This window comes from Cervus elaphus, chromosome 32 (genome assembly GCF_910594005.1).
Source record: "Cervus elaphus chromosome 32, mCerEla1.1, whole genome shotgun sequence".
NCBI lineage: Eukaryota > Metazoa > Chordata > Mammalia > Artiodactyla > Cervidae > Cervus > Cervus elaphus.
The window spans coordinates 12,444,159-12,471,078 of NC_057846.1; the positions used below are offsets into that span (position 1 = coordinate 12,444,159).

A 26,920-nucleotide genomic window follows, 5' to 3' on the forward strand; every position below is an offset into this window, starting at 1 on the left:
CTAAAATGCAAACTTAAACCCATAGAGACACACAAAATCATTCATTTTATCCCCTCCATCAATGCATCAAGAGCCAGTATTTCCTCTATTCCAACTTATTTTGAATTTACAGTGGAGTTTCCTTGTTGTTGAAGATTGAAATAGGTACCAGTTGTAGTTCTTAAAATGCTAAGAAATTAAAACATTAAGGCAAAAAAATCCAGTTCAACTCGTATCAAGTGACTTAATTTGATATATACGTTAAACCTTTAAACATCTATTCTTCAGTTGTATTAGGGACACAGCAAAGTCTGCTCGTGCAAGAAACACCATAAACGGGAGGCTGTAGTGGATTCGATTGGGTTTTCTCCTGTCATCACCAGCACACACACCAGAGAGCTGATCAGACAACCAGCATTATGTATGCATCAGATGAGCATTTACGGTTCCCTTGTGACCTGCACAGGTTGGTCATATGGTCTCCAGGGAGGAAAAGATGTATGTGATCACACATTTGCAGAACAGGCGACAGATGACTAATATCATGACATTTTAAAATCACCAGCATCTAAAAATATTTGTTGACATTGAATCAACTCCAGACCAAATCCAAAACTAGCTCAGGTCACTTAGCTGCCTGTCCTGTATAGCTTCATACAAGCCCAAACTGAGGCAAATTTTAGTGTCCAGGACCAGACAACTTCTCTAGCTCCAAGACCAGCACAGAAACATCCAGGAAGCTCTGACAAATCATTCACAGTATAGGTTACATTTTAGCAGCCAGAAGAGCAAGGCAAGAAAGAAGGACGACTCTTGTCCAGCACTCACCATATGGACGGCGCTTCTGTCCCGCTGATCTCTAAGAAGTCGTATCCTTCTTCGAGCTGGAAATCAGTGAAGACCAGCGCGATGGTGTCCCCGGGCTCTGCAAGGATGGTCCAGGTGCAGTCGGCATTGTTCTCGTACTCGGAGGGGAAGTGGGGGCTGGAGATGCTGCTGCTCGTACCCCGCAAGGTTCCCCCGCAGGCCCCCTCGGCTGCAAGGGGCAGAAGAGAGACAGCACATTTAAAAGTGGCTTCAGACCCAAGTACCTCCATCAAGCGCCACTCTTGATGGGTGGCAAATATTTTCTGAATCCAAAATCATGACACACAGTCGGAATGAGGGTTTCTTTCTTCTGATTTGTTAGTTTAGTCCTATGGAAAGACTTAACAGTACACCAATTATATTGCCTTGTGAACTGAACTACCACTAAAGAAAGAAGTAAAATTATGTCTTTTCTAAGATCTGTGATGTGCAATTATTATACACCCGACTTTCACAGGCAGCTCAACAGTATTCTCAAAGGAAGACAGAAACAAGTTGGCAACATTTTGAATCTTAAAAGTATGTAGCCATCTTTGCTTCATTTTCTGTGAGCTGGCTGTGAAAACACAGTGATCTTAAAAGAAGTAGCCACCCTAATCTTTACATCAGGTAGAGTCTGGAATGTGCACTTGGCTTTGAATTTCAGGTAAGTCCTTGAATAAGATGAAAACAGAGATGCACCAGTTCATAAAAAGATTCTGAGTAGGAAACAGCTACATGAAAACTTATGGATAATCTAGGAAAAGCGACAAGGAAAAGATCAGTAAGGTAAAATATAATACACTGAGGATACAAGTTAGCATTGGAATACATACTCTTTAGAAGAGAAATGGATCTTGTAATTTTTTCCACTTGGTAAAAAAAAATAGATGTTATTCAATTTGTATAATCATCTAATACAAAATGTTATGTATAAACTGTATATATAGGGCAGACACATATTTGTAAGAGAGTATTTTTGAAGACACTGTAAATATTGTTCCTTCCTCTCTTTCTTCCCTTTTCTCTCTCTTTTCTCCCTTCCACCTTCCCTCCCTTCTTTCCTATCACATAATCCTAGCAAAGAGTACACACTTGGCTGTCTTTGTCTGCAGACTCTATATCCATTTTGTTTTTGTTCAGTCACTCAGTCATCTCTGACTTTTTGTGACCCCATGGACTGTAGCATGCCAGGCTTCCCTGTCCTTCACTATCTCCCGGAGTTTGCTCAAACTCATGTCTATTGAGTTGATGATGCCATCCAACCATTTCATCTTCTTTAGCCCCCTTCTCCTCCTGCCCTCAAACTTTCCCAGCATCCTGGTCTTTCCCAATGAGTCTGCTCTTTGCATCCACAGATTCTACTGACAGAAGATGGAAAATATACAAAAAAGATTCCTAGAAAGTTCCAAACACTAAAACTTAAGTTTGCTGCATGCTGACAACTACATACCATTTTCATTGTATTAGTCATTGTAAGTATTCTGGAAATAATTTAAGGTATATGAGAGGATGTGTGTGGTGTTTACATACAAATATTACTATGACATTTTATATAAGGGACTTGAGCATCCAAAAAATGTTCCAGAGTTTCAGAAAAGCATCTACTTCTGCTTTATTGACTATGCCAAAGTCTTTGACTGTGTGGGCCACAATAAACTGTGGAAAAAGAGATGGGAATACCAGACCACCTGACCTGCCTCTTGAGAAATCTGTAGGCACAGATCAGGAAGCAACAGTTAGAACTGGACAAGGAACAACAGACTGGCTCCAAATCAGGAAAGGAGTATGTCAAGGCTGTATATTGTCACCCTGCTTATTCAACTTATATGCAGAGTACATCACAAGAAACATTGGGCTGGATGAAGCACAAGCCAGAATCAAGATTGCCGGGAGAAATATCAATAACCTCAGATATGTAGATGACACCACACTTAAGGTAGAAAGTGAAGAAGAACTAAAGAGCCTCTTGATGAAAGTGAAAGAGGAGAGTGAAAAAGTTGGTTTAAAAAGCTCAACATTCAGAAAACTAAGATCATGGCATCCAGTTCCATCACTTCATGGCAAATAGATGGGGAAACAGTGGAAACAGTGGCTGACTTTATTTTTTGGGGCTCCAAAATCAATGCAGATGGTGACTGCAGCCATGAAATTAAAATACGCTTACTCCTTGGAAGGAAAGTTATGACCAACCTAGACACTGTATAAAAAGCAGAGACATTACTTTGCTAACAAAGGTTCATCTAGTCAAAGTTATGGTTTTTCCAGCAGTCATGTATGGATGTGAGAGTTGGACTATAAAGAAAGCTTAGCACTGAAGATTTGATGCTTTTGAACTGTGGTGTTGGAGGAGACTCTTGAGAGTCCCTTAGACTGCAAGGAGATCCAACCAGTCCATCCTAAAGGAAATCAATCGTGAAAATTCATTGTTGAAGCTGAAACTCCAATACTTTGGCCACCTGATGCGAAGAGCTGACTCATTTGAAAAGACCCTGATGCTGGAAAAGTTTGAAGGTGGGAGGAGAAGGGGACAACAGAGGATGCGATGGTTGGATGGCATCACTGACTCAACGGACATGAGTTTGAGTGAACTTCAGGCATTGGTGATGGACAGGGAGGCCTGGCGTGCTGCAGTCCATGGGGTCCCAGAGTGACTGAAGTGAACTGAGTATCCAAGGACTTTGTGATCTGCTGGGGACCCTGGAGTCAGTGTATGACTGTTGTGTCGTCCCAGCCCCACAGACTCTCCGCTCACCGTCCTGTCTGATACCCCACACTGCCTCCACGTCTGTTCCCTGGCCCCTTCCTGGATTCCATGTCCGGCCCTCTCTCACCTGCCTGGGCTCGCTCCCAGTCTCCTCAGCCTGCTCTTTCCCACTCCTCAGCACTTTGCTCAGGACAAAGCATTGGGCCACAAGCTTCATGAGCCTGATTGTGCTCAGGGATGCCCCTGGGCCTCACAGGTCGCCTGGAACTCAGTAAGGTCCCCTCTCTCCCCTCCTCGCACGCCTGACGCGACATTCCTGTATTTGAGTCACTTATACTAACCCTCCACTCAGACATCTTCAGTAGGAGGAATGGGACTATAATAATATACCTCTGGGCTTAAGATAATATCCAACTTTATCATTTCAAAGAGTAGAAGTAGGAAAGTAAGCTAATTTAATTCTAGTACTATGAGGCATTTTCAAATATAAAGTTCTAAAAAAATAATATTCTATTAAAAACGGCAGCAAGCCTATAAGAAGAAAGTTTCATTGTGGTAGCAATCCAGAAGGGGCTTAGCTGACTGTTTTGCTCTGTTTGTTTTCGGCAAATAGCTGAGGCCCAAGTCCAGAAATGCTCTTTTTGTTCTCAGCAGAGCAGCGGGGAAATTTCAAGAAGAAATAAAGTCAAGGCAGGCAGAGAAAGCAAAATAATCAAGTAAAATATTAAAAAATGAGGATTATGGACAAGCTTCTCGGAAACTGAAGAATTATTTCAAACTCCATAAACATTTAATGTAAACTTAGAAATCACATATAAAAAGTAAAACATATTAAAAATAACCATTAAAACAAACTAGATGATAATTCTGGCCAATATTTATATATTATAGTTATATATCAATATAATGTAAGCTTTTTTTTTTTTTTTAATCTCTGGACATTAACAGTAGAACAAATGTACCAAAAATTATACCTTAATATTAATTCTGCTATATATAGAGGAATTTTTTTTTTTGTCTAGAAGCTGAAAAATTGGGGAAGGGTATCTACTTAAGTAACTGCTATTTAGGATTACATCATCTCCTCCCCACCAACCCCTGCTCCTTTTTTAAAACACATTTTGCTGAAAGAAAATGAAGTTAGGTTTGAAACTGCCAGGTAAATACTTGACTATAAAAATTAGCACCCAAAATGTTTCCTAGTAAAATGCTGAATATCAATATTGAGTACCGTCACTCCATATAGTAAAAACTGTGCTCCTGGGACAGCCACATGAAGGGGTCAGAGGGCACAGGTGCTAAAATAGAGTCAAGGAGTCAGGCTTTGATCCTGCAGCAACTATCAGAGCAACTATTTCTTTAAATCCATTTCCTATATTGAGTTTTCACAAAATCTTGCATTTGAAAAAAAATTCCACAGCTTAAAGGAGTTTGAATGCCATCAAGTTAATCCAAGAAGAAGATAAGGTTTTTAATAAAAGATGTGTTTGAATGTACTGATTTCTGTAAGTGGGGAAAATAATTCTAACTGTAAGCAGAAATCAGAGTGCACTATGTCCCCTAAGGAATTTCACAACTTATAAAAAGTTTCATCCCAAACTGTAAAAGTATTATAAGCCTTGCTTGGGTATCAGTGTTGTTAGGGATGTAACCTAAAGGTATGATTCAAAATACAGAATAAAACATTATTTAGAGACATACTTTGCCATATTTCTCATAAAGAAAAATTGAAACCAACTAAATGTTTAACAACAGATAAATCATCAAATAAATTACAATGCAACCAAACCATGTGGTGATTACCAAGCATCTGTAACACTGCTTCAGCAAATCCCTGACTTACAATATTAAATTTATAAAATGCAGGGTATACCCTGTGTAGTTTCTTACCAATTTTAAAAATTGTATAGAAAAATATTCAGAAAAGAAGAATGATGTGCACACACATCTAAAATGTTCAGTTGCTAATACTAGGCAATGTTTTCTAACATGCCTTCTCTAAAGCTGTGTAGAATACGGATACCAGTGCAAGCTTTCAATTTGGCTGCCTGGATTGGAATCTGAGTTTTTGCCCGTTTACATAACAAGTTCTCTTCTCTGGGCCTCAGTGTGGCTATTTATAAATGAGGATAGTAAGGCTGTCATACAAAGGCATGTTTTTTCCAGTAGTATGGATGTGAGAGTTGGGCTATAAAGAAGGTTGAGTGCTGAAGAATTGATGCTTTTGAACTGTGGTGTTGGAACAGACTCTTGAGAGTCTGTTGGACTGCAAGGAGATCAGACCAGTAAGTCCTAAAGGAGATCAGTCCTGAATATTCATTGGAAGGACTGATGCTAAAGCTGAAGCTCCAATACTTTGGCCACCTGATGCGAAGAGTCAATTCACTGGGAAGAGTCTGATGCTGGGAAAGATTGAGGGTAGGAGGGAAAAGGGGCAACAGAGGATGGGGTGGTTGGATGGCATTATTGACTCAATGGACAAGAGTTTGAGCAAACTATAGGAGACAGTGAAGGACAGGGAAGCCTGGTGTGCTACAGTCCATGGGGTTGCAAAGAGCTGGACATGACTTCATGACTGAACAACAACAACAATTCGTAGAGTGATTGTGAAGGTTAAATAGATCAATAGCTGTAAAGTGCTGAAAATATTGCAGGCAAATACTAATAACTCCATAAAAATGGCTATTTGTATTTTCTCCAACTTAGCACACAGTCACTGCTTAATGAGGTTATTTACTTATTTTGAACATGTTACCACTGCTTTGAGTAAGACTGTCCTCCCAGGTCTACACACCGCTTTCACCAGGAGCTTAGCAGCTGCTGCAAGGGGAGAAGAGGATCACAGAGTCTAGTGGTCAGAAGGCAGCCCCCTTCCCCAGGGTTCCACTTCTCTGGAGCGCTGGAATGAATGGGGACCCTGATCTAATGCTACTGTTTCTGCGGCCTCATCACCTGTGTTATACCTGAGACCATCGGGGGACCATCCCCTTACATCCTTCATCCTTGGGTCCTGAAGATGCTGTGAGAAGCACTGGTTTCTGAGGTCACCCCTCCTCCCCTCAGAGATCAACACAGCTCACGTGTATGGTTCCTTCCTTTCTCCCAAGCTCCTATCAGCAAAATTTCCCACATTGCAACCACTTCTGGGGTATAACCCCCACTTCTTTACACTCATGGAAACCAGTGTCTTTTCAGGATGCTGCATCATGAAATCCTCCCTAAGGTCTGAGTTTTGTACCCATATCCCAAATGCCACTGTCCAGGACTACATGCTCACTGACCTTCACCTCATCATGACTTGTGGACCCCTTTCATTCTTCCCCCACCCCGAAGTGCTCCAGTTGGGAGTCTCTCATCCTCAGAATCTAGCATCATCTTCCTTGGAGTCATCTACACAATCCCTGGGGCAGCTTCACTAGTCCTTGCAGCTTTTTACTTCTGGTTCACTTTCAGTGTCTCCAACGCTACATCTAACTTGCTCCTCACTGAGTTCAGTATTAAGCTAGACCATCTGACCACTGGCCTCTTGGTTCACATGCCCCCTCTTCCAGCAACCCAGTTCCAAGGCAGTCCCTCATTCCCACCTCCATCTTCCATCTCCTCAAAACCAATAAATGATCATTTTCCAGCAGCAGAGTGGACTGCCCCATTCTCAGACCTCCACTCTCTACATTTCCAGGTCACGTCCTCAAATACCTTCACTTCAATCATTCTTGGACCCCGATGGGGCCAACACTCCCCGATCGCTCCACTTTCTCAATTCCTTTCCTCAGGCCCCTCTTTTCTGCATGTCTCCCCTTGCCATCCTCAGGTTTCGTGGCCTTCATTTCAACCACTTCCTTGTGTTTGCCATCACTCCACCGTCAGCACCTTAGATTCAAATTGGACCAAATCCACATGGACTCCCAAGGTAAACGTGGTTGCAGAAGAAACCCAAATAGACATGCACTGATGGGTCAACCACATCCAACCTGGCTTTTAATAATGACATCCCTACTCTGTTCTCCACATCCATTCTCCACTGGGAGGAACAGTCCTCTGTTGGGAGGAAGGACCATTTTGTACCCTCTTCCTCCTCCTGCCAGCATCTCCTGCCACATCCTTAATGTGATTTTGTTTCCTATTTTTCTAAGAAAATAGAAGTGATTGAAAGGGAAATTTTATGATCTATTGTCACCATGTGTGATCACCTATTTGCGTTTCTGCCCACAAAATGTCCTCCCTGGATGAGCAGTAAACACTCAACCTACAGTTAACACCTATACCTGTGCTATTGCTCTCATCTAAGCCAAATCCCTCAACAAATGATCATTTACTCTTTTGATTGGAGAGCTGCTCTCAGCATACTTAACTTAGTCACTCAGTCATGTCCAACTCTTTGCAGCCCCATGGACTGTAGCATGCCAGGCTCCTCTGTACATGGGATTTGCCAGGGAAGAATACTAGAGAGGGTTGCCATTTCCTTCTCCAGGGGATCCTCCCAACCCAGGGATCGAACCCACATCTCCTGTTCTCCTGCACTGCAGGTGGATTCTTTACCACTAGCACCACCTGGGAAGCCCCATGTAAACATGTTATAATACTTCCCATTTAAAAAAAAAAAGTGTGTGTGTGTTTTTTTTTTTTAAGTGACTCTTTTGTTTAAGTAACTCTTTTAAAAGACGCATACTCCTTGGAAGGAAAGTTTTGACCAACCTAGACAGCATATTAAAAAGCAGAGACATTACTGTGTCAACAAAGTTCCATCTAGCCAAGGCTATGGTTTTTCCAGTGGTCATGTATGGATGTGAGAGCTGGACTAGAAAGAAAACTGAGTGCTGAAGAATTGATGCTTTTGAACTGTGGTGTTGGAGAAGACTCTTGAGAGTCCCTTGGACTGCAAGGAAGTCCAACCAGTTCATCCTATAGGAGATCAGTCCTGAGTGTTCATTGGAAGGACTGATGCTGAAGCTGAAACTCCAATACTTTGGCCACCTGATGTGAAGAGCTGACTCATTAGAAAAGACCCTGATGCTGGGAAAGATTGAGGACAGAAGGAGAAGGGGACGACAGAGGATGAGATGGCTGGATGGGATCACTGGCTCGAGGGACATGAGATTGGGTAAACTTCGGGAGTTGGTGATGGACAGGGAGGCCTGGTGTGCTGTGGTCCATGGGGTCGCAAAGAGTTAGACATGACTGAGTGACTGAACTGAGCTTTTGTTTCCACATCTATTTCCAGACTCCATATCTACCTTTAGCTTTATATTTAAAAATCCCTTTCCCAGAAACACACCTTAAAAATGTCTATAATCGCAACCTTTAGTTTTTTCCCATCCTCAACTTAACCCACTTGAGTCAGGATTTTGTCCTCACTGGTCCACAAGAACCACTCTTCTCATGTCAGCCACACCAACAAATCCAAGGGTTAGTTCTCAGTTTTCATCTCATACAAACTCTCAACAACATCCCACAGTTATCCACTTCATCTTCTTTGAAGTACTTTTTTGTCAATAGACTTGTAAAATTCTTATATCTTAAAGTAATTCCAAATTCACAAGAAGTTGCAATCATAGTACAGACTGATCCTGTGTACCCTCCTTCCATTTTCCACCAATGATTACATCTTACATAGGTACAGTGTAGCATCAAAAAATGACACTTTTACAATGGGTACATATGATTTTGTTCACTAGTTCCTTATATACCACACTCATGGCAGCCTCTAACCTTAAGGACATGCTTTCTCCGTCCCCTCATTATTTTGATTTCACTTCTCAGTCCTTAGAACAGTGCCTGGGATTCAGTATTTGGGCCTCTTTTCTTCCTATCTTAACTTACTACCTGGGTAGTCTCATCTAGGTTCAGTTAAATGGATTTAAATATTGTACATGTGTTGACAGTTCTCTTGCTTGAAGGTTGATTTCAGATCTTTCTTGAATTTCAGCTTTATGTATCCAACTGCCAGCCTGGCATATCTGCATAGATGTTTAAATAGCAGTCCAGATCTACTGGTCCCCAGATCATATTCTTAAACTTTATTTTTCCAAGTCTGAAATTCCACAGCCTTCTCCATTTCAATAAGTGGGAAGCCCATTCTTCCAGTGGCTTAGAAAAAAAAAAAATGGCGTCATACATGAGTCTCCTGTTTCTCTCATGTTCTACAACCACTGTGTCATAAAATTCTACTGGTACTTTCTTTAAGCTGTATTCTTTTGCTTGATGTTTTACTTGTTCTAGCAGCTTTATTCATAATTGATAAAAATTGGAAGCAGCCAAAATGTCCTTCAATAGCTTGAAAGTGAAAGTGTGAGTTGCTCAATCATGTCTGACTCTTTGCAACTTCCTGGACTGTAGCCTACCAGGTTCCTTTTCCATGAGATTCTCCAGACAAGAATACTGAAGTGGGTTGCCATTTCCTTCTTCAGTCTATTTCTGAATAATATCCTGTTATATATGCAACAGAAATGACAACCCACTTCAGTATTCTTGTTGCCATTTCCTTCTTCAGTCTATTTCTGAATAATATCCTATTATATATGCAACAGAAATGGCAACCCACGCCAGTATTCTTGCCTGTACAAATCTCATGGACAGAAGAGCCTGGTGGGATCAGCTAAGATGGAGTCACAAAGAGTTGGACATGACTTAGTGACTAAATAACAAACAACATTGAGAAATATAAGGAAATGAACAGCCAAGTTATGAAAAGACACAATAGCCTTAAAAGCATACTGTGAAGAGAGAGGCACGTACATGTTGCATGGCTTCAACTATATGACATTCTGAACAGGTACAACTATCAGGTCAGTCACACAGTTGTGTCCAACTCTTTGCTACCTCATGAACTGAAGCATGCCAGGGTTCTCTGTCCTTCACCAACTCCTGGAGCCTGCTCAAACTCATGTCCATGAAGTCAGTAATGCCATCCAACCATCTCAACCTCTATCATCCCCTTCTCCTCCTGTCCTCAGTCTTTCTCAGTATCAGGGTCTTTTTAAATGAGTCAGTTCAAAAATAATAATAATAATAATAAAATAAATGAGTCAGTTCTTCACATCAGGTAGCCAGAGTATTGGAGTTTCAGCTTCAGCTTCAGTCCTTCCAATGAATATTCAGGACTGATTTCCTTGAGGATTGACTGGTTTGATCTCCTTGCAGTCCAAGGGAGACTCAAGAGTCTTCTCCAACACCACAATTCAAAAGCAAACAATTCTTTGGCATTCAGATTTCTTTATAGTCAAAATCTCACATCCATACATGACTACTGGAAAAACCATAGCTTTAACTACACAGACCTTTGTTAGTAAAGTAATATATCTGTTTTTTTAATATGCTGTCTATGTTGGTCACAACTTTTCTTCCAATGAGCAAACATCTTTTGATTTCATGGTTGCTGTCATCATCTGCAGTGATTTTGTAGCCTAAAAAAAAATAAAGTCCGAGGAGGAGCTAAGATGGTGGAGGAATAGGATGGGGAGACCACTTTCTCCCCTACAAATTCATCGAAAGAACATTTGAATGCTGAGCAAACTCCACAAAACAACTGATCGCTAGCAGAGGATATCAGGCACCCAGAAAAGCAGCCCATTGTTTTCAAAAGGAGGTAGAACAAAATATAAAAGATAAAAAGAGAGACAAAAGAGTTACGGACAGAGACCCATCCCAGGAAGGGAGTCCGAATAGAGGAAGTTTCCAAACACCAGGAAACCCTCTCACTGGCGGGTCTGGGGGAAGTTTTCAAATCTCGGAGGGCAACCTAACTGGGAGGGAAAATAAATAAAACCCATAGATTACATGCCTAAAAGCAACTCCCAGCAGAAAAGTACCCCAGACGCTCACATCTGCCACCAGCAAGTGGGGGCTGAACGGAGAGGAGCAGGTGGCATTGCTTAGGGTAAGGACCAGGCCTGAATGCCCTGAGGGCAATCGGAGGGAGCTAACCTGAGATAGCAACTTAAACTGTGGGATAGCAAGAGAGAGAAAGAAAATTGACTGGCAAAAATTGCTAACTGAACACACTGCCGGCCCGTTCTCAGAACAAAGGAAGGACTGAGCAATTCCAGAGAAGAGCTAGCCGACAGCGGACCGGCCCATCCCCCGCTGGAGGCAGGAGGCAGGGGGGGAGGGGAAAGGGGCAAACTCGGCCCCAGAGATGGCATCCCCTACCAGACTGCAAACAGGCCTCCCAGTTTCTAACCAAAGACTTCCTGAGATTCTGGATGTTTGACATCCGCCGGGAGGGTCTCGGCTAGAGACCAGCTCCCCAGAACAGACACAAGGCGCACGCGACAGGCGCGCGTGGAAACTGAGGCTGGGATAAGGTGTACTGCACCCAGGGAGAGTGTGCTCATCAAGCTCCTGGCTGCCTGAGCTGCTCGGCCGGGGAAGGCACAAAACGCAGGCCCAACAGAGTCTGTGCTTTTGTGGAGTACCCAAAAACTGGAACCACACACAACTCAGGGCCTGCTCCCTGTAGAGCACCCTGGAGCCTGAGCAGTGTAGACTGGGAAAGCACACGCGCCGTGAGTGGGGGCAAACCCAGAGTGGCCGGAACACTGCGAGTGCTCCCCACACATGCCAGCGATATTTGTCTGCAGCGCCCCTCCCTCCCTGCAGGACTGAACAAGTGAACCTAAATGAGAGACCACCTCTGCCCGCTTGGGTCAGGGTGGAAATTAGACACTGAAGAGACCTGCAAACAGAAGCCAAATAAACAAAGGGAACCGCTTCAGAGGTGACAGATGAAACAGATTAAAATACCTGTAGTTAACACCCATTACACAAGAAGGGGCCTATAGATATCGAGAAGTGTAAGCTGGAACAAGGAGCTATCTGAAACTGAACTGAACCCACACCACCCGCAATAGCTCCAGAGAAATTCCTAGATATATTTTTACTATTTTTTTTATTAAAAAACATTTTTTTCTTTTGTTTTTATTTTTTCTCTTTTATTTTCTTTTAAAATTACCTATTACTCCTCTACTACTCCTTAATTTTCATTTTCATATATTTTACTATTTTTTTAATTAAAAAAATTTATTTTTTTCTTTCATTTTCTTTTAAAGTCCTCTATTACTCCTCTATTACTCCTTAATCTTCATTTTCATTTCACGATAACCTTGCAAAAAAAAAAAAAAAGACCCTATTTTTAAAGCGAACTTCATATATATTTCTTAAATTTTTTTGTGTTTTTGTTTTTATTATTGTATTTTTAAGAGTCTACCCTCTTAAAAAAAAAGAGTCTAACCTCTACTCTAGATTTTTAATCTTTGTTTTTCAGTATTTGATATCAAATTTGGACATTTAAGAATCTAATATTCAGTACCCAATTTTACTCAGCAGTGTGATGATGACTCTCTCCCCCTTTTGACTCTCCTTTTTCTCCCCCACATCACCTCTATTTCCCCTCTCTCTCCCTTCTCTTTTCAATCCAATTCTGTGAATCTCTGTGGGTGTTTTGGGCTATGAGAGAACACTTAGGGAACAGAGGACTGTGTAGATCTGTCTCTCTCCTCTTGAGTCCCCCTTTTTCTCTCCCTGCTCATCTCTATCTCCTTCCTCCCTTTCCTCTTCTTCATGTAACTCTGTGAACCTCTCTGGGTGTCCCTCACTGTGGAGAATCTTTTCACCATTAACCTAGAAGTTTTATTATCAGTGCTGTATAGTTGCAGAAGTCTTGAGACTACTGGAAGAATAAGACTGAAATCCAGAGGATGGAGACTTAAGCCCAAAACATGAGAATACCAGAAAACTCCTGACTACATGGAACATTAAGTAATAAGAGATCATCCAAAAGCCTCCATACCTACATTGAAACCAACCACCACCCAAGAGCCAATAAGTTCCGGAGCAAGACATACCATGCAAATTCTCCAGCAACACAGGAACACAGCCCTGAGCGTCAACATACAGGCTGCCCAAAGTCACTCCAAACACATAGAACCATCTCAAAACTCACTACTGGACACTCCATTGCACTCCAGAGAGAAGAAATCCAGTTCCATGCACCAGAACACTGATGCAAGCTTCCCTAACCAGGAAACCTTGACAAGCCACTCATCCAACCCCACCCACTGGGAGAAACCTCCACACTAAAAAAGAACCGCAGACCACCAGAATACAGAAAGGCCACTCTAAACACAGCAATCTAAACAAGACAAAAAGGCAGAGAAATACCCAGCAGGTAAAGGAACATGAAAAATGCCTACCAAGCGAAACAAAAGAGGAGGAGATAGGGAATCTACCTGAAAAAGAATTTAGAATAATGGTAATAAAAATGATCCAAAATCTTGAAAACAAAATGGAGTTACAGATAAATAGCCTGGAGACAAGGATTGAGAAGATGCAAGAAATGTTTAACAAGGACCTAGAAGAAATTAAAAAGAGTCAATTAAAAATAAATAATGCAATAAATGAGATAAAAAAACACACTGGAGGGAACCAACAGTAGAATAATGGAGGCAGAAGATAGGATAAGTGAGGTAGAAGATAAAATGGTGGAAATAAATGAAGCAGAGAGGAAAAAAGAAAAAAGAATCAAAAGAAATGAGGACAACCTCAGGGACCTCTGGGACAATGTGAAACACCCCAACATTCAAATCATAGGAGTTCCAGAAGAAGAAGACAAAAAGAAAGGCCATGAGAAAATACTCGAGGAGATAATAGCTGAAAACTTCCCTAAAATGGGGAAGCAAGTAGTTACACAAGTCCAAGAAACCCAGAGAGTCCCAAATAGGATAAACCCAAGGTGAAACACCCCAAGACACATATTAATCAAATTAACAAAGATCAAACACAAAGAACGAATATTAAAAGCAGCAAGGGAAAAACAACAAATAACACACAAAGGGATTCCCATAAGGATAACAGCTGATCTATCAATAGAAACCCTCCAGGCCAGAAGGGAATGGCAGGACGTCCTGAAAGTAATGAAAGAAAATAACCTACAACCTAGATTACTGTATCCAGCAAGGATCTCATTCAGATATGAAGGAGAATTCAAAAGCTTTACAGATAAGCAAAAGCTGAGAGAATTCAGCACCACCAAACCAGCTCTTAAACAAATGCTAAAGGATCTTCTCTAGACAGGAAATACAGAAAGGTTGTATAAACGTGAACCCAAAACAACAAAGTAAATGGCAACGGGACCACACCTATCAATAATTACCCTAAATGTAAATGGGTTGAATGCCCCAACCAAAAGACAAAGATTGGCTGAATGGATACAAAAACAAGACCCCTATATATGCTGTCTACAAGAGACCCACCTCAAAACAAGAGACACATACAGACTAAAAGTGAAGGGCTGGAAAAAAATATTTCATGCAAACGGAGACCAAAAGAAAGCAGGAGTCGCAATACTCATATCAGATAAAATAGACTTTCAAATAAAGGATGTGAAAAGAGACAAAGAAGGACACTACATAATGATCAAAGGATCAATCAAAGAAGAAGATATAACAATTATAAATATATATGCACCCAACATAGGAGCACCGCAATATGTACGGCAAATGCTAACGAGTATGAAAGAGGAAATTAATAGTAACACAATAATAGTGGGAGACTTTAATACCCCACTCACAACTATGGATAGATCAACTAAATAGAAAATTAACAAGGAAACACAAACCTTAAATGACACAATGAACCAGCTAGACCTAATTGATATCTATAGGACATTTCACCCCAAAACAATCAATTTCACCTTTTTCTCAAGTGCACACGGAACATTCTCCAGAATAGATCACATCCTGGGCCATAAATCTGGTCTTGGAAAATTCAAAAAAATTGAAATCATTCCAGTCATCTTTTCTGACCACAATGCAGTAAGATTAGATCTCAATTACAGGAAAAAAATTATTAAAACTTCAAACATATGGAGGCTAAATAACACGCTTCTGAATAACCAACAAATCATAGAAGAAATCAAAAAAGAAATCAAAATATGTATAGAAATGAATGAAAATGAAAACACAACAACCCAAAACCTATGGGACACTGTAAAAGCAGTGCTAAGGGGAAGGTTCATAGCATTACAGGCTTACATCAAGAAACAAGAAAAAAACCAAATAAATAACCTAACTCTACACCTAAAGCAATTAGAGAAGGAAGAAATGAAGAACCCCAGAGTTAGCAGAAGGAAAGAAATCTTAAAAATCAGGGCAGAAATAAATGCAAAAGAAACTAAAGAGACCATAGCAAAAATCAACAAAGCTAAAAGCTGGTTTTTTGAAAAAATAAACAAAATTGACAAACCATTAGCAAGACTCATTAAGAAACAAAGAGAGAAAAACCAAATTAACAAAATTAGAAATGAAAATGGAGAGATCACAACAGATAACACTGAAATACAAAGGATCATAAGAGACTACTACCAGCAGCTCTATGCCAATAAAATGGACAACTTGGATGAAATGGACAAATTCTTAGAAAAGTATAACTTTCCAAAACTGAACCAGGAAGAAATAGAAGATCTTAACAGACCCATCACAAGCAAGGAAATCGAAACTGTCATCAAAAATCTTCCAGCAAACAAAAGCCCAGGACCAGATGGCTTCACAGCTGAATTCTACCAAAAATTTAGAGAAGAGCTAACACCTATCTTACTCAAACTCTTCCAGAAAATTGCAGATGAAGGTAAGCTTCCAAACTCATTCTATGAGGCCACCATCACCCTAATTCCAAAACCAGACAAAGATGCCACAATAAAAGAAAACTACAGGCCAATATCACTGATGAACATAGATGCAAAAATCCTTAACAAAATTCTAGCAAACAGAATCCAACAACATATTAAAAAAATCATACACCATGACCAAGTGGGCTTTATCCCAGGAATGCAAGGATTCTTTAATATCTGCAAATCAATCAATGTAATACACCACGTAAACAAATTGAAAGATAAAAACCATATGATTATCTCAATAGATGCAGAGAAAGCCTTTGACAAAATTCAACACTCATTTATGATTAAAACTCTCCAAAAAGCAGGAATAGAAGGAACATACCTCAACATAATAAAAGCTATATATGACAAACCCACAGCAAGCATCACCCTCAGTGGTGAAAAATTGAAGGCATTTCCCCTGAAATCAGGAACAAGACAAGGGTGCCCACTCTCACCACTACTATTCAACATAGTGTTGGAAGTTCTGGCCACAGCAATCAGAGCAGAAAAAGAAGTAAAAGGAATCCAGATAGGAAAAGAAGAAGTAAAACTCTCACTGTTTGCAGATGACATGATCCTCTATATAGAAAACTCTAAAGACTCTACCAGAAAATTACTAGAGCTAATCAATGAATATAGTAAAGTTGCAGGATATAAAATTAACACACAGAAATCCCTTGCATTCCTATATACTAACAATGAAAAAACAGAAAGAGAAATTAAGGAAACAATACCATTCACCATTGCAACAAAAAGAATAAAATACTTAGGAGTATATCTACCTAAAGAAACAAAGGACCTATACATAGAAAACTATAAAACACTGATGAAAGAAATCAAAGAGGACACAAACAGATGGAGAAACATACCGTGTTCATGGATTGGAAGAATCAATATTGTCAAAATGGCTATTCTACCCAAAGCAGTCAATAGATTCAATGCAATCCCTATCAAGCTACCAACGGTATTTTTCACAGAACTAGACCAAAGAATTTCACAATTTGTATGGAAATACAAAAAACCTTGAATAGCCAAAGTAATCTTGAGAAAGAAGAATGGAACTGGAGGAATCAACCTGCCTGACTTCAGACTCTACTACAAAGCCACAGTCATCAAGACAGTATGGTACTGGCACAAAGACAGAAATATAGATCAATGGAACAGAATAGAAAGCCCAGAGATAAATCCACGAACCTATGGACACCTTATCTTTGACAAAGGAGGCAAGGATATACAATGGAAAAAAGACAACCTCTTTAACAAGTGTTGCTGGGAAAACTGGTCAACCACTTGTAAAAGAATGAAACTAGAACACTTTCTAACACCATACACAAAAATAAACTCAAAATGGATTAAAGATCTAAATGTAAGACCAGAAACTATAAAACTCCTAGAGGAGAACATAGGCAAAACACTCTCCGACATAAATCACAGCAAGATCCTCTATGACCCACCTCCCAGAATATTGGAAATAAAAGCAAAACTAAACAAATGGGACCTAATGAAACTTAAAAGCTTTTGCACTCCAAAGGAAACTATAAGCAAGGTGAAAAGACAGCCGTCAGATTGGGAGAAAATAATAGCAAATGAAGAAACAGACAAAGGATTAATCTCAAAAATATACAAGCAACTCCTGCACCTCAATTCCAGAAAAATAAATGACCCAATCAAAAAATGGGCCAAAGAACTAAACAGACATTTCTCCAAAGAAGACATACAGATGGCTAACAAACACATGAAAAGATGCTCAACATCACTCACTATTAGAGAAATGCAAATCAAAACCACAATGAGGTACCATTACACGCCAGTCAGGATGGCTGCTATCCAAAAGTCTACAAGCAATAAATGCTGGAGAGGGTGTGGAGAAAAGGGAACCCTCTTACACTGTTGCTGGGAATGCAAACTAGTACAGCCGCTATGGAAAACAGTGTGGAGATTTCTTAAAAAACTGGAAATAGAACTGCCATATGACCCAGCAATCCCACTTCTGGGCATACACACTGAGGAAACCAGATCTGAAAGAGACACGTGCACCCCAATGTTCATCGCAGCACTGTTTACAATAGCCAGGACATGGAAGCAATCTAGATGCCCATCAGCAGATGAATGGATAAGGAAGTTGTGGTACATATACACCATGGAATATTACTCAGCCATTAAAAAGAATTCATTTGAACCAGTCCTAATGAGATGGATGAAGCTGGAGCCCATTATACAGAGTGAAGTAAGCCAGAAAGATAAAGAACATTACAGCATACTAACACATATATATGGAATTTAGAAAGGTGATAACGATAACCATATATGCAAAACAGAAAAAGAGACACAGAAATACAGAACAGACTTTTGAACTTTGTGGGAGAATGTGAGGGTGGGATGTTTCAAAAGAACAGCATGTATACTATCTATGGTGAAGCAGATCACCAGCCCAGGTGGGATGCATGAGACAACTGCTCCGGCCTGGTGCACTGGGAAGACCCAGAGGAATCGGGTGGAGAGGGAGGTGGGAGGGGGGATCGGGATTGGGAATACATGTAAATCCATAGCTGATTCATATCAATGTATGACAAAACCCACTGGAAAAAAAAAAAATTCCTTAAACTAAAAAAAAAAAAAATGAATAATGCAATAAATGAGATAAAAAACACACTGGAGGGAACCAACAGTAGAATAATGGAGGCAGAAGATAGGATAAGTGAGGTAGAAGATAAAATGGTGGAAATAAATGAAGCAGAGAGGAAAAAAGAAAAAAGAATCAAAAGAAATGAGGACAACCTCAGGGACCTCTGGGACAATGTGAAACACCCCAACATTCAAATCATAGGAGTTCCAGAAGAAGAAGACAAAAAGAAAGGCCATGAGAAAATACTCGAGGAGATAATAGCTGAAAACTTCCCTAAAATGGGGAAGCAAGTAGTTACACAAGTCCAAGAAACCCAGAGAGTCCCAAATAGGATAAACCCAAGGTGAAACACCCCAAGACACATATTAATCAAATTAACAAAGATCAAACACAAAGAACAAATATTAAAAGCAGCAAGGGAAAAACAACAAATAACACACAAAGGGATTCCCATAAGGATAACAGCTGATCTATCAATAGAAACCCTCCAGGCCAGAAGGGAATGGCAGGACATACTTAAAGTAATGAAAGAAAATAACCTACAACCCAGATTACTGTACCCAGCAAGGATCTCATTCAGATATGAAGGAGAATTCAAAAGTTTTACAGACAAGCAAAAGCTGAGAGAATTCAGCACCACCAAACCAGCTCTTCAACAAATGTTAAAGGATCTTCTCTAGACAGGAAACACAGAAAGGTTGTATAAACGCGAACTCAACACAACAAAGTAAATGGCAACAGGACCATACCTATCAATAATTACCTTAAATGTAAATGGGTTGAATGCCCCAAACTAAAGACAAAGACTGGCTGAATGGATACAAAAACAAGACCCCTATATATGCTGTCTACAAGAGACCCACCTCAAAACAAGGGACACATACAGACTGAAAGTGAAGGGTTGGAAAAAAATACTTCACGCAAACGGAGACCAAAGTAAAGCAGGAGTCACAATACTCATATCAGATGAAATAGACTTTCAAATAAAGGCTGTGAAAGGAGACGAAGTAGGACACTACATAATGATCAAAGGATCAATCCAAGAAGAAGATATAGCAATTATAAATATATATGCACCCAACACAGGAGCACCGCAATATGTAAGGCAAATGCTAATGAGTATAAAAGGGGAAATTAACAATATCACAATATTAGTAGGAGACTTTAATACCCCACTCACACCTATGGATAGATCAACTAAATAGAAAATTAACAAGGAAACACAAACTTTAAATGACACAATGGACCAGCTAGACCTAATTGATATCTATAGGACATTTCACCCCAAAACAATCAATTTCACCTTTTTCTCAAGTGCACATGGATCTTCTCCAGAATAGATCACATCCTGGGCCATAAATCAAGCCTTGGGCAATTAAAAAAAAACTGAAATCATTCCAGTCATCTTTTCTGACCACAATGCAGTAAGATTAGATTTCAATTACAGGAAAAAAAAAAAAACTATTAAAAATTCAAACATATGGAGGCTAAATAACACGCTTCTGAATAACCAACAAATTATAGAAGAAATAAAAAAAAAAAGAAATCAAAATATGCATAGAAACGAATGAAAATGAAAACACAACAACCCAAAACCTATGGGACACTGTAAGAGCAGTCCTAAGGGGAAGGTTCATAGCATTACAGGCTTACCTCAAGAAACAAGAAAAAAGTCAAATAAATAACCTAACTCTACACCTAAAGCAACTAGAGAAGGTAGAAATGAAGAGCCCCAGGGATAGTAGAAGGAAAGAAATCTTAAAAATTAGGGCAGAAATAAAGGCAAAAGAAACAAAAGAGACCATAGCAAAAATCAACAAAGCTAAAAAGCTGGATTTTTGAAAAGATAAACAAAATAGACAAACCTTTAGCAAGACTCATTAAGAAACAAAGGGAGAAGAACCAAATCAACAAAATTAGAAATGAAAATGGAATGATCACAACAGACAACTCTGAAATACAAAGGATCATAAGAGACTACTACCAGCAGCTCTATGCCAATAAAATGGACAACTTGGAAGAAATGGACAAATTCTTAGAAAAGTATAACTTTCCAAAACTGAACCAGGAAGAAATAGAAGATCTTAACAGACCCATTTCAAGCACGGAAATTGAAACTGTGATCAGAAATCTTCCAGCAAACAAAAGGCCAGGACCAGATGGCTTCACAGCTGAATTCTACCAAAAAATTTAGAGAAGAGCTAACACTTAATTTACTCAAACTCTACCAGAAAATTGCAGAAGAAGGTAAACTCCAAAACTCATTCTATGAGGCCACCATCACCCTAATTCCAAAACCAGACAAAGATGCCACAAAAAAAGAAAACTACAGTCCAATATCACTGATGAACATAGATGAAAAAATCCTTAACAAAATTCTAGCAAACAGAATCCAACAACATATTAAAAAGACCATACATCATGACCAAGTGGGCTCTATCCCAGGCATGCAAGGATTCTTTAATATTCACAAATCAATCAATGTAATACACCACATCAACAAATTGAAAGATAAAAACCATATGATTATCTCAATAGGTGCAGAAAAAGTCTTTGCCAAAATTCAACATCCATTTATGATAAAAGCTCCCCAAAAAACAGGAATAGAAGGAACATACCTCAACATAATAAAAGCTATATATGACAAATCCACAGCAAACATTATCCTCAATGGTGAAAAATTGAAAGCATTTCCTCTAAAATCAGGAACAAGACAAGGGTGCCCACTCTCACCACTACTAGTCAACATAGTTTTGGAAGTGTTGGCCACAGCAATCAGAGCACAAAAAGAAATAAAAGGAATCCAGATAAGAAAAGAAGAAGTGAAACTCTCACTGTTTGCAGATGACATGATCCTATACATAGAAAACCCTAAAGACTCTACCAGAAAATTACTAGAGCTAATCTATGAATATAGTAAAGTTGCAGGATAGAAAATTAACACACAGGAATCCCTTGCATTCCTAGACACTAACAATGAGAAAACAGAAAAAGAAATTAAGGAAACAATACCATTCACCATTGCAACAAAAAGAATAAAATAGTTAGGAGTATATCTACCTAAAGAAACAAAAGGCCTATAGATAGAAAACTATAAAACACTGATGAAAGAAATCAAAGAGGACACAAACAGATTGAGAAATATACCGTGTTCATGGACTGGAAGAATTAATATTGTCAAAATGGCTATACTGCCCAAAGCAATCTATAGATTCAATGCAATCCCTATCAAGCTACCAATGGTATTATTCACAGAACTAGAACAAATAATTTCACAATTTGTACGGAAATACAAAAACCTCGAATAGTCAAAGTAATCTTTTTTTTTTTTTTTCAAAGTAATCTTGAGAAAGAAGAATGGAACTGGAGGAATCAAACTGCCTGACTTCAGACTATACTACAAAGCCACAGTCATCAAGACAGTATGGTACTGGCACAAAGAGAGAAATATAGATCAATGAAACAAAATAGAAAGCCCAGAGATAAATCCACGAACCTATGGACACCTTTTCGACAAAGGAGGGAAGAATATACAATGGAAAAAAGACAACCTATTTAACAAGTGGTGCTGGGAAAACTGGTCAACCACTTGTAAAAGAATGAAACTAGAATACTTTCTAACACCATACACAAAAATAAACTCAAAATGGATTAAAGATCTAAATGTAAGACCAGAAACTATAAAGCTCCTAGAGGAGAACACAGGCAAAACACTCTCCGACATAAATCACAAGATCCTCTATGACCCACTTCCCAGAATATTGGAAGTAAAAGCAAAAATACACAAATGGGACCTAATTAAACTTAAAAGCTTTTGCACAACAAAGGAAACTATAACCAAGGTGAAAAGACAGTCTTCAGAATGGGAGAAAATAATAGCAAATGAAGAAACAGACAAAGGGTTAATCTCAAAAATATACAAACAAATCCTGCAGCTCAATTCCAGAAAAATAAATGACCCAATCAAAAAATGGGCCAAAGATCTAAATAGACATTTCTCCAAAGAAGACATACAGATGGCTAACAAACACATGAAAAGATGCTCAACATCACTCATTATCAGAGAAATGCAAATCAAAACCTCAATGAGGTACCATTACACGCCAGTCAGGATGGCTGTTATCCAAAAGTCTACAAGCAATAAATGCTGGAGAGGGTGTGGAGAAAAGGGAACCCTTTTACACTTTCGGTGGGAATGTAAACTAGTACAGCCACTATGGAAAACAGTGTGGAGATTTCTTAAAAAACTGGAAATAGAACTGCCATATGACCCAGCAATCCCACTCCTGGGCATACACACTGAGGAAACCAGATCTGAAAGAGACACATGTACCCCCAGTGTTCATCGCAGCACTGTTTACAATAGCCAGGGCATGGAAGCAACCTAGATGTCCATCAGCAGATGAATGGATAAGAAAGCTGTGGTACATATACACAATGGGATATTAATCAGTCACTAAAAAGAATTCATTTGAATCAGTTCTAATGAGGTGGATGAAACTGGAGCCCATTATGCAGAGTGAAGTAGGCCAGAAAGAAAAACACCAATACAGTATACTAACACATATATATGGAATTTAGAAAGATGGTAATGATAACCCTATATGCAAGACAGAAAAAGAGACACAGATGTATAGAACAGACTTTTGGACTCTATGGGAGAAGGCGAGGGTGGAATAATCTGAGAGAACAGCATTGAAACATGTATATTATCAAGTGTGAAACAGATCACCAGTCCAGGTTGGATGCATGAGACAAGTGCTCGGGGCTGGTGCACTGGGATGACCCAGAGGGATGGGATGGGGAGGGGGGTGGGAGGGGGGTTCATGATGGGGAATACATGTAAATCCATGGCTGATTCATGTCAATGCATGGCAAAAACCACTACAATATTGTAAAGTAATTAGCCTCCAACTAATAAAATAATTGGGGGAAAAAATAATACAGTCTGTCAGTGTTTCCATTGTTTCCCCATCTATTTGCCATGAAGTGATGGGACCAGATGCCATGATCTTAGTTTTCTGAATGTTGAGTTTTAATCCAACATTTTCACTATCCTCTTTCACTTTCATTAAGAAGCTCTTTAGTTCTTTTTCACCTTCTGCCATAAGGGTAGTGTCATCTGCATATCTGAGGTTATTGTTAGTTCTCCTGGGAATCTTGATTCCAACTTGTGCTTCATCCAGCCTGGCATTACACATGATGTACTCTCCATATAAGTTAAATAAGCAGGGTGACAATATACAGCCTTGACATACTGCTCTTTCTATTTGGCAGCAGTCTGTCATTCCATGTCCAGTACTAACTGTTTCTTCTTGACCTGCATACAGATTTCTCAGGATTCAGGTCAGGTGGTCTGGTATTACCATCTCTTGAAGAATTTTCCAATTTGTTGTGACCCACACAGTCAAAGGCTTTGGCATAGTCAATAAAGCAGAAGTAGATGTTTTTCTGGAACTCTCTTGCTTTTTCAATGATCCAGTGCATATTGGCAATGTGACATTTTGTTCCTCTGACTTTTCTAAATCCAGCTTGTACATGTGGAAGCTCACAGTTCATGTACTGGTGAAGGCTGGCTTGGAGAATTTTGAGCATTACATTGCTAGCATGTGCTACTGCTAAGTCACTTCAGTCGTGTCCGATGGACGGAGGAGCCTGGTAGGCTAGCATGTGAGATGAGTGCAATTGTGTAGGAGTTAGAACATTCTTTGATATTTCCCTTCTTTGGGATTGGAATGAAAACTGACCTTTTCCAGTCCTGTGGCCACTGCTGAGTTTATCAAATTTGCTGGCATATTGAGTGCAGCATTTTCACAGCATCATCTTTCAGGATTTAAAATAGCTCAACTAGAATTCCATCACCTCCACAAGCTTTGTTCATAGTGATGCTTCTTAAGGCCCACTTGACTTTGCATCCCAGGATGTCTGACTCTAGGTGAGTGATCACACCATCGTGATTATCTGGGTCATGAACGTCTTTTTTGTATAGTTCTTCTGTGTATTCTTGCCACCTCTTCTTCATATCTTCTGCTTCTGTTAGGTCCATACCATTTCTGTGCTTTATTGTGCCCATCTTTGCATGAAATGTTCCCTTGATATCTCTAATTTTATTGAAGAGATCTCTAGTCTTTCCCATACTACTGTTTTCCTCTATTTCTTTGCATTGATCAGTGAGGAAGGCTTTCTTATCTCTCCTTGCTATTCTTCAGAACTCTGCGTTCAAATGGGCATATATTTTCTTTTTTTCCTTTGCCTTTCACTTCTCTTCTTGTCTCAGCTATTTGTAAGGCCTCCTCAGACAACCATTTTGCCTTTTTGCATCTCTTTTTCTTGGGGAAAAGACAGAATAGCCTTAAACGCATATAGTGAAGAGAAAGGAGCCTATATGTTATATGACTTCAAGCAAATGACATTTTGAAAAGGTACAACTATAGACAGAGTAAAAAGATTAGGGGTCACCAAGGGTTTAGGGTGGAGAGAGAAATGAACAGCTGGAGCACAAATGATTTTAAAGGCAGTGGGACCATTCTACATGATACTGCAGTGGTTGATAAATGGCATTATGCATTTATCAAAATGCATTGATATTATTTCATCAGTTGTAATGAAAGTACCATACTATTGTAAGATATTAATAATAGGAAAGACTTTGCAGGGGGCAGAAGAACTCATATACAGGAATGCTATTTTCCTGCTCAAGTTTTCTATAATCTTAAAACTGCTCTAAGAAATGAAGTCTATAAGTTTTGTTTTTTGTTTTTTTTCCAATGTAGTGCTAAAGAATCAGAATGAGAGGATAAAGAATGCCCTGAGCCAGAGGCAGGAGGGAAATCTGATAACCACAAGGTCCTCAGAGAAGTCTCCTTGAAAAGCTGACCTTTCTAATCTGTATTCTGAATCCAAATGCATCTTGCAATGTCCACTGCTGCTGTGTTGTGAAAGTGATGAGTCACTCAGTCAAGTCTGACTCATTGCAAACCCATGCGCTGTAGCCCTCCAGGCTCTTCTGTCCATGGAATTCTCCAGGCAAGAATACTGGAGTGGGCAGCCATTCCCTTCTCTAGGGTATCTTCCTGACCCAAAGATCAAACGCACATCTCCTGCATTGGCAGGTAGATTCTCTACTGTCTGAGCTACCAGGGAAGACCCACTGCTCCTGTTACCTCTCAAAATAGCATCATCTCTTGCCTTGAAGATCGGAGTGGTTTCCAAATAGGTTTCCCCATTCCACCCTTTCCACCAGACATTCTTTGCTCAAAAGAGCAGCAGAGTGAGCCTCTTAAATTCAAAATGTAATGATGCTGCTTCTCTCATCAAAACCCTCTGATGTCTTCCCATACTGCTTGTATAATGGTCCACAGGGCCCCAGCATCTCTCAGCATCCAACCCTCTGACCTTTTCTCCCACAGCCAGGCCACTGTCCAGTCCGCTCCAGCCATCCTGGCTTCTGCATTGCTCTTCACTCACGCTGTGGTTGCTCAGGATCAAAGTCCTGGCTGTTCCCTTGATCTCGACCATGCTCTCAACATTTTCATGTCATTTAATCTCTCACCCCCGCGAGGGGGCCAAATATTGCTGTGTTGGCCAAAGACAGTGGTTTCTCCAGTGCTGACACCAGGACTGTCTTGGGCAAACCAAGCAGTCGTCACCACAGCTCAATCAGAGGTCACTGTCTCAGTGAATGCATCTGTCAACATTTATGTAAACAATTATTACAATTGGGTATGTGACATATTGATTTATTTCTACTCATTTGTGTTTTGATTTAAGTGGTCAACCTCTACCCATGAGGGCTTCCCTTGTGGCTCAGCTGGTAAAGAATCTGCCTGCAATGCAGGAGACCTGGGTTTGATCCCTCAGTTGGGAAGATCCCCTGGAGAAGGGAAAGGCTACCACTCCAGTATTCTGGCCTGGAGAATTCTAGTCCATGGGGTCACAAAGACTTGGGCACAACTGAGCGACTTTCACTTCTCCCCATGAAGATATGGCAGTTGGGGCTTTTCTTGTTCTGTCCACTTTATAGACCCAGTGAAGAACTTATGAAAGCAGACTACAGCTTATGGGCCACATGCAGCCTGGTTTCTATTATTGTAAATAGACCCCAGGCTGC

General features: G+C 39.9%; 1 protein-coding gene across 1 annotated transcript in view; it reads right to left on the minus strand.

Annotated features, from left to right (window-relative positions):
* The window catches only part of CSMD1 (CUB and Sushi multiple domains 1), a 2,014,689-nt gene that overhangs the window by 1,000,761 nt on the left and 987,008 nt on the right, over positions 1 to 26,920 (minus strand). Inside the window, exon 5 of the mRNA XM_043893675.1 lies at positions 808 to 1,015. Coding sequence (XP_043749610.1) covers positions 808 to 1,015 — 208 coding nt within the window. The remainder of the gene's footprint in view (positions 1 to 807; positions 1,016 to 26,920) is intronic.